The sequence below is a fragment of the Macrobrachium rosenbergii genome, chromosome 6, assembly GCF_040412425.1.
Source record: "Macrobrachium rosenbergii isolate ZJJX-2024 chromosome 6, ASM4041242v1, whole genome shotgun sequence".
In the NCBI taxonomy this organism is placed as follows: Eukaryota; Metazoa; Arthropoda; class Malacostraca; order Decapoda; family Palaemonidae; genus Macrobrachium; species Macrobrachium rosenbergii.
In genome coordinates, this window is record NC_089746.1 from 5,972,195 (window position 1) to 5,985,815 (window position 13,621).

General features: G+C 35.1%; 1 protein-coding gene across 1 annotated transcript in view; it reads right to left on the reverse strand.

The window, feature by feature from the left end:
- Nucleotides 1-7,997: 7,997 nt before the first annotated feature.
- LOC136839129 (uncharacterized) overlaps nucleotides 7,998-13,621 on the reverse strand; it is a 239,315-nt gene continuing 233,691 nt past the window's right edge. The window contains exon 6 of the mRNA XM_067104798.1: nucleotides 7,998-9,352. Coding sequence (XP_066960899.1) covers nucleotides 8,476-9,352 — 877 coding nt within the window. The 3' untranslated portion in view covers nucleotides 7,998-8,475. The remainder of the gene's footprint in view (nucleotides 9,353-13,621) is intronic.

Sequence of the window (13,621 nt, forward strand, 5' to 3'; positions counted from 1 at the left end):
TATATATATATATATATATATATAAATGAATATACATATATATATATATATATATGTATATATATAAACAAATAAATATACATATGTATATATATATAATGTATATATATATATATATATATATATATACATATAAATAAATATATATATATATATATATATATATATATATATATATATATATATATATATATATATATATATATATATATATATATATATATATATATATATATATATATATATATATATATATATAAATGAATGTACATGTTTATAAATAAATATACATATATATAATATATATATATATATATATATATATATATATATATATATAAATACATACATACATCACTTTCATTCATGTATAAGAATCTGACTGAATAAGCTTCATGAACCTCTCTTCATTTTCCCTCAAAACCTCCTTCAACACAGTCTCCCTCAAAAATGAAAATTAATCTTAAAACCTCAAATTTCTGAAAAAAAAAAAAAAAAAACTTCAATTTTTGTTTGCCTTCTTCTCTAATTAGAACTGACAAAACCCAATCTCCTCCTTACCTGACTCAGGCTTCCCTGAGGGGACCGTTTTTTTATAGGTATCCGGGAAACCGTGAGAGGTTTTTCCTGATGGGTACTGGATGTGATTTTTCCATACCCGTTTTATTTTTTTCCAGTAGAGGGAGGATCTTTTAGATGTGTTATTATTGCTGTGGGAAATGTTTATCTATTCATGTGGATTTTTCCGCTGGCTTAAGCTGTACTTGATTTCTGTTATTTCATATCATAATTGGCATTGTTTTATTCATCTCAATTATTTTTGTGACTAGTGATGTTAGTATTTTCTTTATCTTTATTATTGTCATTAATCTGAAAGTAACTGATTCATTTTATTTTGGAAATAAAGTCGAAATTATTATTTAATTAGAAAAAGTGCAGTATATATAATCTTTGAGTTTTCCTCAGTATGGCAATTTTGCCCCATTTTTAGGGTTTTGAAGTTAAAGAAGAATCATTTGTTATGGTCCCCCTTTTATAAGTAAGATTAATTATCTTTGAAATAAATGAAACATTTTAAAGATGCATATATTGTACCCATGCCGCCACAAAGAACACTGATAAACATTACTGTGCAATGGTAGGCAGTGACAATATTTTCGTGAAAAGATTCACAATGTTCCATTAGATAAATAGTTAGATTTAGAAGCGGGTTCTAATTTGGATCTTGACCCACGATTATCATATCATTTTGTTTATTGTTGATGTCACTGACATGTAGTCAAGTACAACTTTCTTCTTTATTTTTTCTTTATTGAAAGGGAACGTTAATGATATAGGATTCTCTTGTAACTATGATAATTGCTTCCTGATGTTTTTGAAAGAAACTATAAACGACATTGCGTATATGGATAACTTAATCAATCGTATAAATAAGGCTTTATTTGCACAAGACCACTTACCGTTATACAGTAAATTACAGTAATATATGTCGTGCATTTTCTGTAGTTTTCTGTAAAAGAAAAATATTGGGGCTGCTTTGTCTGTCCATCCGTCCGCACTTTTTCTGTCAGCCCTCAGATCTTTAAAACTGCTGAAGCTAGAGGGCTGCAAATTGGTATGTTGATCATCCACGCTCCAGTCATCAATCATACCAAATTGCGGCCCTCTAGTCTCAGTAGTTTTTATTTTATTGAAGGTTAAAGTTAACAATAGTCGTGCATCTGGCAACGAAACAGGACATGCCATCACCGGGCCGTGGTTAACCGCATGAAGCATTATATCGAGACCACCAAAAGACACATCTATTTTCGGTGGCCTTGATTATACGCTGTACAGAAAACTCGATTGCGCAAAAAAAAAACTTCTGCCCATTGTTTACTTGTAATTGTCGCTGTACTTCTGAGAGTCCTCTGAAGTTCGATCAAGCATTTTTTTCTTAATAACCTTTATCATTCCACCAAAAGTCAATCTCACTCCATAACGCTTGCAATACTACAGGGGAAAAAGAAATGAAACACCGGTGTAATGACGGAAATTTTATATTTACAATGATATGAAATATATGTACAGCCTCGACACACTATATATATATTTATATATATATCAGAAATGGCGTGAGTGTGTTTGAAGGATTCCTAAATCCCGTCTGGTGCATTGTGAACTATGACAGCTGCTGCGACAGCTAACGCCCAGTCGTTGTGCCTAGTTGTCTCTCCCCTTCAAATCATGCATGCGAAGAGACCTTTGGTCGCGTTCAGTTGCTGCTTTCATGCTCAGTGGTGGAGGATGAAATCTCTTGTGAACGCGGCCAAGCGCATTAAAAACAGTGTCTATGGGTGTTTGTGGTGTGTATGAGAACTGTGTGTGTGTTTGTGTGTATGGGTGTTTGTGTGGGGGTTTGTCTGTTTGGGTCACATGGAGTTTATTTGAGCTTGTGACGTTAAGTATGGGTGGAATAATGGTACAATTTAGATTGGAATGAAGTCTCTGGTGAACGCGACTATGCTCACGAGAACTGTGTGTGTGTGTGTGTGTATGGGTATTTATGTGTGGGTATGTTTGGGTCACATGGAATTTCATTGAGCTTGTGACTTTAAGTAAGGGTGAAATAAGGGTGCAATTTCGAGTGGAGAAGTCACTCGCTGGATTTCTTAGTCAACAAGAAATGTTATAATAATATGGTTGAAGAGTTTTATTTTTCTCAATCAGAGGCGTGTGTCTTCTTTTATCACTTTATTTTCTCTTTCTGTCATTCAGTACTGAATAGCTTTCTTATCGGACTCCAGACGGATGAAAGATGTTGAACGGAAGAATGAATGCTTGATTTTTACTCAAAGGGGAAAAGGACAGGCGGCACACTTGTCATCATCTTTTCAGCGCCGATAACTGGACGCGGGAATGAGCACCAGACGCAGATACACATAAAAGGAACGATCATAAAATAGATTTGTGGTGGGTGAGAAGAGTCTGTCGTCTTGAGAAGTAATGCGTTTGGAGGAAAAAAGAAAGTGACAAAGTACAAATGGGAGGAAATGCTGAAGTATTTGTTATAGGATGTTTAAAATTAAGCGAAAATGAAAGAATATATTCCAACAAATGGGAGAAAATGCTGAAGTTTTTGTTGCAGGAAAACTAAACTTATGTAAACATTAAAGATAAATTTTAACAAATGGGAGAAAATGCTGAAGTTTTTGTTGCAGGAAAACTAAAATTTTAACAAATGGGAAAAAATGCTAAAAAGTTTTTGTTGCAGGAAAACTAAGCTTATGTAAAAATTAAAGATAAATTTTAACAAGTGGGAGAAAATGCTGAAGTTTTTGTTGCAGAAAGTTTAGAAGTGAAAAACAAAGAGAAGTGAAAAATAAAGAAGTGAAGACATATTCCAAAGGCTGAAAGATGTCGAGAAGAGTGAGAACGGGTCTGGCAATTGTAAACAAAAGTGTAAAAACCAACAGCAGCCGAAAACAAAGTTAGATCAAGGACTTGCCAGAAAAGAAAAATAGAGAATATTAGATATTCCAAAGGCCGAAAGATCTATACACAAGGAGTGAGAACGAGTCTAACAATTGTAAACAAAAGTGAGAAAAACAGGAGGGGAACGTAAATATCACTTAGTGAATTTAAAATAACAGCCGAATCCAAAATTAACAGCCGAATCCAAACAAGATCAACGGATGACACGAGTGACGACGAAGGGAATTGACCCAGTATCAGAAAAAGCAAGTACAAACGAGACGAAAAAATTTGACCTAGACCTAGTGATTGATTCGTGAGTTAAGACACCGCTCTAAAGGCGAAATGAGAGAAGAAGGATGATATCTAGATCTAGATAACAACAGAAGAAGATGAAGAACGAAAGCCACAGAAATTTACGCGTTTGTTGAATCTAACCCTAAAATTCACGGAGAAAAACATGAATTGACGAAATGGAAATATGCACAAAAGAACGACCTATATTTATTAAATGGCAAAAGAGACGGGACTATTTTGGCAATGCTTTCTGACTTAATTCTAAGCTTTGGACAGACAGTGTTCGTCAGAGTGAAAATGAAGCTTTTGCTGGCTTTGGGGGAAAATTTCTCGCTGATTACTCGAATTGCAAGTATGTTTTGAAATGAATACGGACGCATTATTTATGTATGTATGTATATATATATATATATATATATATTTATATAAATATATATATATACATATATATGTATATATATGTATATGTATGTTATATATATAGAGATATATGTATTATATACAGCATATGTATATATACATAAACACACACAATATGTATATATCATATATATATATATACATATATATATAAATACATACTGTATATACATATATACATATAAAAGTATATATAAATATATATATATACACATATATACAGTATATATATATATATGTATATATATAAAACGCATACTTTTTTATATGAATACACACATGTATCTATTCATGTATATGTGTATTTCATTTACATACAAAAAGTGACAAAATTCAGAAAACTAATCCCATTGCGTTTTTTGTGTATATTTGATATCTTGTTTGTCTTCAGAAAATATTCAATAAATATTCAGTAAAACATTCAGTGAATTATTCAGCCCCACAAGAGGTTATTGTATGAGCAAACTTGTGTTATGTTTGATTTATACAAAAATGTCTATTTCAAGGTAATTGCTACATGTAATAGTTTGTAATGGTTAGCAGAAGTTTATATCTCTCGAGTGATTTTGCGTTAATGACAGTAATCTTCTACCAAGAACAGCTGTTGTGGCTGACAGCTCACGGCGCAGAAAGTAAATTGTTGAAAGATTGCAGTCGACCTAAAGGATAAAACAGCTAATCGAATTTTTCACTATCGTCTCACTATCAGTTTATTAATAAATCTTGCGATCGCGTCTAGTGTGTACTTCTAGAAACAAATGAAAAAGCTTTGTCTTCCTCTTCTATAAACTGAAGCTTTATTTTTTTTCTCTAAAGCTACTTAATTTTTGTTTTCAATTCTATCGAAAGCAGGTGTTGTCAACTACCAATGAATGGCAACGCTATGTGTTTTTGGGAAACTGAAGGGATGTCCTTCTCAGTGACTGTTTTTTCTCTCTTTCTAATATCTTCGTTTTGTAAGATATGAACATGGAATTTAACATTTTAAATTAAAAATGGAAAATAGAAAATTCTTGTTTATAAAAAGCGTAACCTTAAACTGAAAGACGTGTCATAAACTATTTTTTAAAAATTTCGGTGCTAAGTACCTAGATTTTCATTTCCATCAGGTCAAATTAGCTTAATTTTTGTCAAAGATGGGATGAAATTCGGTATAATACTAGCCTCCTAAAACTGCCTTTTCTTCTTAGATGGCTTCCCGGTTTCTATTAAAATGCCTAAATAACTCCCAGGAATGAATATACCTTCGCATCAACAAACATCAAAATTCAAAATTCAGCTTGATTCCTATCAACACTGGCCTGCAACACAGTATAAAAGCGCGTGTAGAGTAAGAATGAGATCAACATTGCTATAAAAAAGTAGACACCTACATCTAAGCCAAGTGGCGTTCCTAAGTGCCCTGGGCTTTCTCCTTAAGAGATTTGTAGAGGCCGTTTGGAAGAATGAAAAATTCGCTCTTGAAATCCCAGGGAAAAGGGGGATTTTACCCATGGATTTTTCTTTCTATGGATTTTCTATGGATTTTTCTATGCCCCATTTGTACATAGCCTTACATTTACGTTATATCTCGGTAATATAGCTTCTTTTTCTGGTGATATGTAATAAAGGAACACTACAAACTTCGTCGCGAATTGTCTGAAATTGATTTGAGCAAACGGAAAGATTATATAACTTTTCCTCCGTCAAAATGCAAGGGTTGGGAAGGAACACCCACCCCTTATATGAACCTTCATTCCTTTTCATTTACATTTCAACGAGTTTGTGGTTCTCCTCTATTGAATTATGTAAAGGAAATTCGTGCAGTCAAATCAGAGTCGTAACAGAGAGTCCAAGAGTAGTAGCCGCTTTAGCTATTGGTATCATAACAACAGATCACAATATTTAGAACGGGGCGAGAGAAACGGAATGTGAAAACATCGACTCCTCAGCACTACGCTACAAGAGAAAGCGTGAATTTTATCTTACACTTGAGCTAGCTTCGTAGCGATTTTTAAGTGGTAATATAGTACATATAGTTCTATAGTTTTATTTTAGTTTATTTTTTTTTCTTGGAAGAGCCACGGATTTTATTTTTTAAACACTACCCAACTTTCTCTCCCTTTGACCGGGCGAGGGCTGTCAGTGTGAGACTCCTTGGGTGTAATGATATGCATCTTCTAAAGACGGTTTTTTTTTTCTTATTTTTCTTCTTCTTCTTTCTTCTTCTTCTTCTCCCCGGAGAAGAAACGAAGGAAGGAATCGAGGGTGCCTGTTCTGAAGTGAATGATGCTATGTTTGTTCAATTTCTGGAATTTGTATATGTAGCACTATATATACATATATATATATATATATATATATATATATATATATATATATATATATATATATATATATATATATATATATATATATATATATATATACACACACTATACATATACGTATATGTATATATATAAATATGTATGTGTGTATGTTTGTATATGGTCAGTTTTTGATGTATTTCAAAAGTCAGAATTTAGTTTAAATTTATTTTTTTTCAGAAAACTTCACACAAACAGCGCATACTTAATAGTCATGGTCACTTCGCCTTTTTTCTTCTGTTAGAAACTACTGCTCTCTCTTTACAGTACTTTCAAATATCAATTAAAGGCCCGAGACAGGTAGAAAGAGAGAGAGAGAGTACGGGCAGCCACCGTGGGAATGAAAGCATCTGTCTATAGACATGCTTCGGAAATGGACGAGATAGTGTAAGAGGAAAAAAACTGCAGAGGACTTCTGTTAGACGAATTGCAAATTTAATCTTTATATAGACCTGTGGTTCTTGATACCTTCTGCTTTTTTTCACCCAGAATTAAGAGATGTTTATCGATATTCATTGCTTGTGGTAGGTACTCACTGCTTTGAAAAATTATGGAGGATTTTGCATTTTAGGCAGTGACGCATGGTCTAAAAGCATTGCAAGATACGATTGTTGATATTCATTGCTTGTGGTAGATACTCACTGCTTTGAAATATGTAAAGGTTTTGCTTTTCAAACAGTAGTGATCTTAGTGCTTGCTTTGGGGTATCCAAACCTTTAGATTTTATGAATGAATATTTGTTCGTAAGTTACTCCCATTTTTATAAAGGCTTAAAGTTAAGTAACCGTTAATATTTATGATTTTCACCTGACAGTTACAGTGAGTACAGTACTTAATGCAACCATCAGGTACTCTTTTGGTAACTAATTGTAAATAATGATGACATAAAAAAAATATCTGTATTAGTGTCAAAGTGTCAAAATATTTTAAATATTTTCTGTTAAATTCCCGAAAATCTCAGACTGACAGCAATCGCCTCCAGTTAAAGAGGTGTGAAACAGTTAATTAAAAAAATGACTTATTAGTTTTTTTTAGTCCTTAAACACTACGGCACAGTTTTCTAGGAAAAAATCTATACATACATAGAGTAGGAAGCTCATAAAATGAATTTTTGGGTTGAGGATATACTATCAAGGTACCTGTGACTTTCACGTGAACTGTAGAAGACCGATTGACACCGTTTGGAAATAAAGGCTTATCGTCCATTCAGTCTTGGTGACCAATAATCCTTGCTTTCATTTCCTTATGTGAATACGACGATAAATTTAGTATCGTTCTGTGAAATAATAACAAGAAAAGACAATGTACAAACGAACAAGGACTACGCATTAATCTTATTGGCACTTTATTTTATTTTAAGCAGATTCTCGTATGACTTTCACTAGTTTCGAAAGTAGTAACCCATTAATTAAAAGCTAATTCCTTTTTTCTAAAGATGGACATATAATAAGCATTCTAGTATTTGTATGAGCTCTGTCGTTTTTTCTTTTTGCGGTTACTTAAGCATTTATCTATTTTTTTATCCCCTTTGGCAGGGTCGAGATGCTTCTAGGAATTTCTGCATGGAAAAAATGGTATAAAAGAACTTGACTGTTAAACGAAAATATTATTTTGACTGGAGGAATCACTTCAGATGCAACGTCCCTCCACGTAACACTTGACGTAAAGTATCTAAGATGAAAGTAACTGTTCTCTAAGGGCTTCTTTTAAAGCTTATTCTTGTAGAAGGACCTCGGTACGTCTTGCTATAAGCAGCAGGGGGCATCACAGATGTGCTCGTTTAGTGTAGAGCATCATCCTGTTTGTGAAGCGTCCCCATGTGTAAATAAAAAGTTTAGCATCATTTTAAAACACCGAAAAAAAGAAAAACCGTGTTGATTTAAATAGAAGCAAGAACCTGACGGGGGGAGGATTAATAGATTTGTTGGTTTTGTTTTAGCGGGAGGAGCTAGAGTTATCATCTGTTGTAGCAGGGATTATCGATGCCCTTAAACACGACCTCGTAGCCTGGTCGAAGATTCCTTCGTCCGCGCAGGCGCGATCCCAGGAGCTCCTTAGCCCGACTGCTCGCTTTTGCGGCTCGACCGCTGCTGGTGGTGTTCTCTTCCTCTCTGCTCCTCTTGGGCGTGTCCTTTGTCGAAGGCTCGTTCGTGCGAGTTCCGGCCGTGTCTTCAAGTACTGTGCCTCCGGTGACGTTAGAGGTGTTGCCTGGTTTGGCGCCTGGTGTTGCTTCTTTGGCGCCCTCGCCTATAGGTCTAGCGTCACTGGGCTTGAAAGAGTGGGTGGGTGCGCGTGGCCTGGACTTATTAGGCTCACTCTTTAAAGCGTCCGGCTTGGCGTTTCCAGTCACGAAGCTCGCGACGGCGTTTCTGCTTTCTAGTCGCCCCTTGTTTCCTGCTTTTATCTCCAGGTTTTCTTTGGTGGGCACTTTGCTCTCCTTCGGCGTAGGTCTACAAGCCTCAACGTCTTTCATGGTTCCCGATATGTGGAAGTGACATCTTTCCGCAACCTCCCCCCTGTCCTGCAATGCGCTCAAGCGCGCCCCTTCTCGCGACACGTCCGCCACCTTGTTCTTCTCTTCAGTGACATCGTCATCAGGTTCTTCGTCGACGTCGTCGTCTTCCTCTTCTTCGTCGTCATCTTCTAGGTCCTCCTCCTCTTCCTCTTCCACTATATCTTCCTCCATGATGACGTCTTCCCCCGGAACCTTCGTGGTGCGTCTTCGGCTGGGCACGAGTGCCCTGCGGTCGTTGAAAGAGTCGTCTATAGCTGACCCCATGCTGTAGAAGTCTTCGTCTCCTATCATGAGTTCGCCGGCGAACTGAGTGTCGTACCTGTGGGAGATACAGAAGAAGAAGAAGAAGAATGAGACTCAGAAGAATGAGACTCAGTGACAGTTCTTTGTCGATTTTGAAATGTGCTAGTGATCGCCAACACAGAGACATATAAATATATTAAAGCAGAATTTATCAAGAAGATGGCGAAGAAGAAGAAGAATGAGGTTTAAAAATAGTTCTCTGATGGTGGAGATAGCAATATGTGTATCGATGGTGGTCAACATGATGTAAATACAGTAAGACAGAGATTAGTAATGAGTCTTAGAAACTGAGAAGCATAACGAAGGAATTTCAAAAGGCTACTATAGTTACATAAAACGTATTGAAGAAGAGGAATAAGACTCAGTAACTGATCTGTGATGATGAGGGAAAATGTGTACCAGTGATGATCAACACAAAGGTAATGCAAAATATATTATGGCAGAACTTATTAATGAATTTTAGAAACTGAGAAGCTTTACGGAAGAATTCCATAAGGTAACACAGTTACACGAAAAGTAATCTCATTAAACTGACATTTTCATGTGCCCGTAAATAATATACTGTAGTTTGGTTTATTGAAGGTGAGGCAGAATTTAGTGATGAATTCTAGAAACGACATACATTGCTTAGGAATTTCAAAAGGTACCATGATTACATAAAGGATGATTACATCTGACTGACATTTGCTGTACCCATAAAACAATAAAATTTGATTGACTGAACGGGAACTCGTTACACGCCAGCCGAATTTAGTTTAATAATTGGCTAATGAAAACTAAAGTCTTTGGGAATTTCGGCGGAAGCAATATTCGGAAAAACGAATTGTGCTTAATGAATTTTCTGAAAATTTTCAAATTGAATTCATGCACAAACGGTTACAATGAATTGAAATTAAAGGAGGTAGCCATCACTGAATCGTCATTTTGCTTAATTATGTTACAGGACTGATGAAACTTGATATTGCGTAGAGTAATATCTTTGGCTTTGTAGACAGAACCCCAAATTTCCATTTGTTAAATCGTTGGACCGCAATGTCTTGGGATTCATTCATTAGCTTTCTTGGCGTCTCTCTCTCTCTCTCTCTCTCTCTCTCTCTCTCTCTGCTTTAATGTTCCACTTTTTTATCATAGTTCTCACTCTCTCTCTCTCTGTTCAATTTTTCTTATCTCTCTCTCTCTCTCTCTCTCTCTCTCTCTCTCTCTCTGATTTAACGCTCATCTTTTTCTTATCATTCTCTCTCTCTCTCTCTCTCTCTCTCTCTCTCTCTCTCTCTCTCTCTCTCTCTCTCTATCTGCTTTAATGTTTCATTTTTTTATCATAATGTTTCATTTTTTTCTCATCTCTCTCTCTCTCTCTCTCTCTCTCTCTCTCTCTCTCTCTCTGTTCAATTTTCTTGTCTGTCTCTCTCTCTCTCTCTCTCTCTCTCTCTCTCTCTCTCTCTATGTTCAATTTTTCTTGTCTCTCTCTCTCTCTCTCTCTCTCTCTGATTTAACGCTCATCATTTTTCTTATCATTCTCTCTCTCTCTCTCTCTCTCTCTCTCTCTCTCTCTCTCTCTCTCTCTCTCTCTCTCTCTCTCTCTCTCTCTCTGATTTAACGTGCCTCTTTTTCTTATCATTCTCTCTCTCTCTCTCTCTCTCTCTCTCTCTCTCTCTCTCTCTCTCTCTCTCTCTCTGGTTTAACGTTCCTCTTCTTTTCTCATCATTCTCTCTCTCTCTCTCTCTCTCTCTCCTCTCTCTCTCTCTCTCTCTCTCTCTCTCTCTCGGATTTAATGTTCCTAATTTTTTCTTTGTTCCCTCCTCTAAACATTTCCCCTTGAAGCACCCTTTTGCAATTGCAAGAAATGGTTTTCTTCGCTTTTATGGTATCGTGCAACATGAGAGGTCGAGGCGGGAGTGCAAAGGAGTCTTTATTGTGTGTTTTCGTTCCCTCCTGAGTTTCCTGATGTTTTACGGAGTCAGTTGGTTTGTACCTTTCTCAGGAGAGCTGGGCATCAGTTTGTGAGTTCAAGCTGTTTTGCTTATATTCTACATGCAAAGGTACATGCTAGATAGTATGTATGTATGTATGCGTATGTGTGTATGCGTATGTGTGTATGTATGTAGCTATCAAGAGGGCATCTAGGAAAAGGCACCACGTATATAAAAACAACAGTTAATTTTGCCGACGGCGCTTGGCAATATCTCGTTGCATCTTGAAGGCTGTAATTTACGATAAAGTTTAACTTAAAATCTTACTAAAAAAACACAAAAAATAAAGTATTTTAAAAATCACCACAAAGACGGACCTGACTTACGTAAAGTGAATTAAAAGAGAAACTAAAGCGTTTAAAAAGCTGTCAGGGTGTTTAACGAGGGGATGGTAGTTTTAATCATGGTGGACTCTAAGTGGTAAGTTCCCCTCGTCTTGCGTGGAAGATATGATTTTAAAACCTGCAAAATTGATATTGGTTTTGCAGTGCAACGCGTGATTACGTATGTTGGAGGCTTTGGGTCTGGACAGTCTGCAGCCACTTATGAAACTGTATGTATGTATGTATGTATGTCCGTGTCTGTATATGTGTATATATATGTATATATATACATACACACACACACACACACACACACACACACATATATATATATATATATATATATATATATATATATATATATATATATATATATATATATATATATATATATATATGAACAAAATTACAGCCACAGAAGGAAATGTGGAACATTGTGATGGTAAGTACTTTCGTCTCATTATCAAGACATGGTCACAGTACTTGGCATCTCATTGTTTTTCACTTTAACTTTGTTGTTCTTAGAATCAGCACTTTTTACCTTGTCGTGTTTAAAAACACACACACATACATATAGAATCATCACTTTTATACCTTGTCGTGATTTAAAACACACATATATACATATATATATATATATATATATATATATATATATATATATATATATATATATATATATATATATATATATATATATATATATATATATATATATATATATATATACATTATACTGTTGTATCAAAAATAACACTTAAAATTTCGGATTTCTCACGTCTTCATTTTCTGTTCAGTCTCATTTTCTTTGAGTTCCCATTTTCTCTCAGTTCCGGTATCTGTGATCTGGCATAATCTTCCTTCTCTTTGCACCTTAATCTTGACAAATACGGATTCGGTACGTTTAACGAATGTTCCTTGTACATCTGAATGCCGTAAAGGCGAAAGGGTTGAACAGTTTTCCACAAAAATCTGGTTTTTAGTTTTCTTAAAAGAAAACTGTGCCGGCTTTGTCTGTCTGTCTTTCTGTCCGCACTTTTCTGTCCGCACTTTTTCTCTCCTCCCTCATATCTTTAAAGCTACAGAGGCTAAAGGGCTGCAAATTGGTATGTTGATCATCCATCCTCTAATCATCCAACACACCAAATTGCAGCCCTCTAGCCTCAGTGGTTTTTATTTGATTTAAGGATAAAGCTAGCCATAATAGTGCTTCTGGCAACGATGTGATAATGATTATACTCTGCAGCGGCTGTACGGACAACTCGATTGCGCCGAAAAAACTTTGGCTCATTTTTTACGTATATTTTTATTTATGGAGGCAATGCTGATTGTGATGATTACAGTGGAATCACTTCTGATATATTTCTTTAATTTGTTTCAGTAATTTTGTGCATAAGTAATTTTTTCATTCTGCTTAATGACCTTTTACGTTCAGAAACACATTACCTATTATAAAGTCAATGTAGCAAAAAATTACTGAAACAAATTAAAGAAATATATCAGAAGTGATTCCACTGTAATCATCACAATTAGCATTACCTCCATAAATAAAAATATACGTAAAAAATGTGCCAAAGTTTTTTCGGCGCAATCGAGTTGTCCGTACAGCCGCTGCAGAGTATAATCATACATCGTTGCCAGAAGCACGATAAATTTATCTATCTATATTTACATTATATATATACATATATATGAATGTACTTTTCACACACACACTACACACACACACACAATAATACACACACACACTATTTAAATATATACAAATAATATATTTCGGGCACTTGTTTCTGTATATATATATATATATATATATATATATATATATATATATACACAAACATATGAAGTATACATATATAAGATGTTAACTCCTGCCGTTTTCTTATTTTTCCCTAGTGTTTTTGGCATCATCCTAACTCGCCAGAACGACCCCAACGATTCTCATTTTTCCCAGGCGAGTGTATCAGGTATCAGGTAATATAGGGGTCC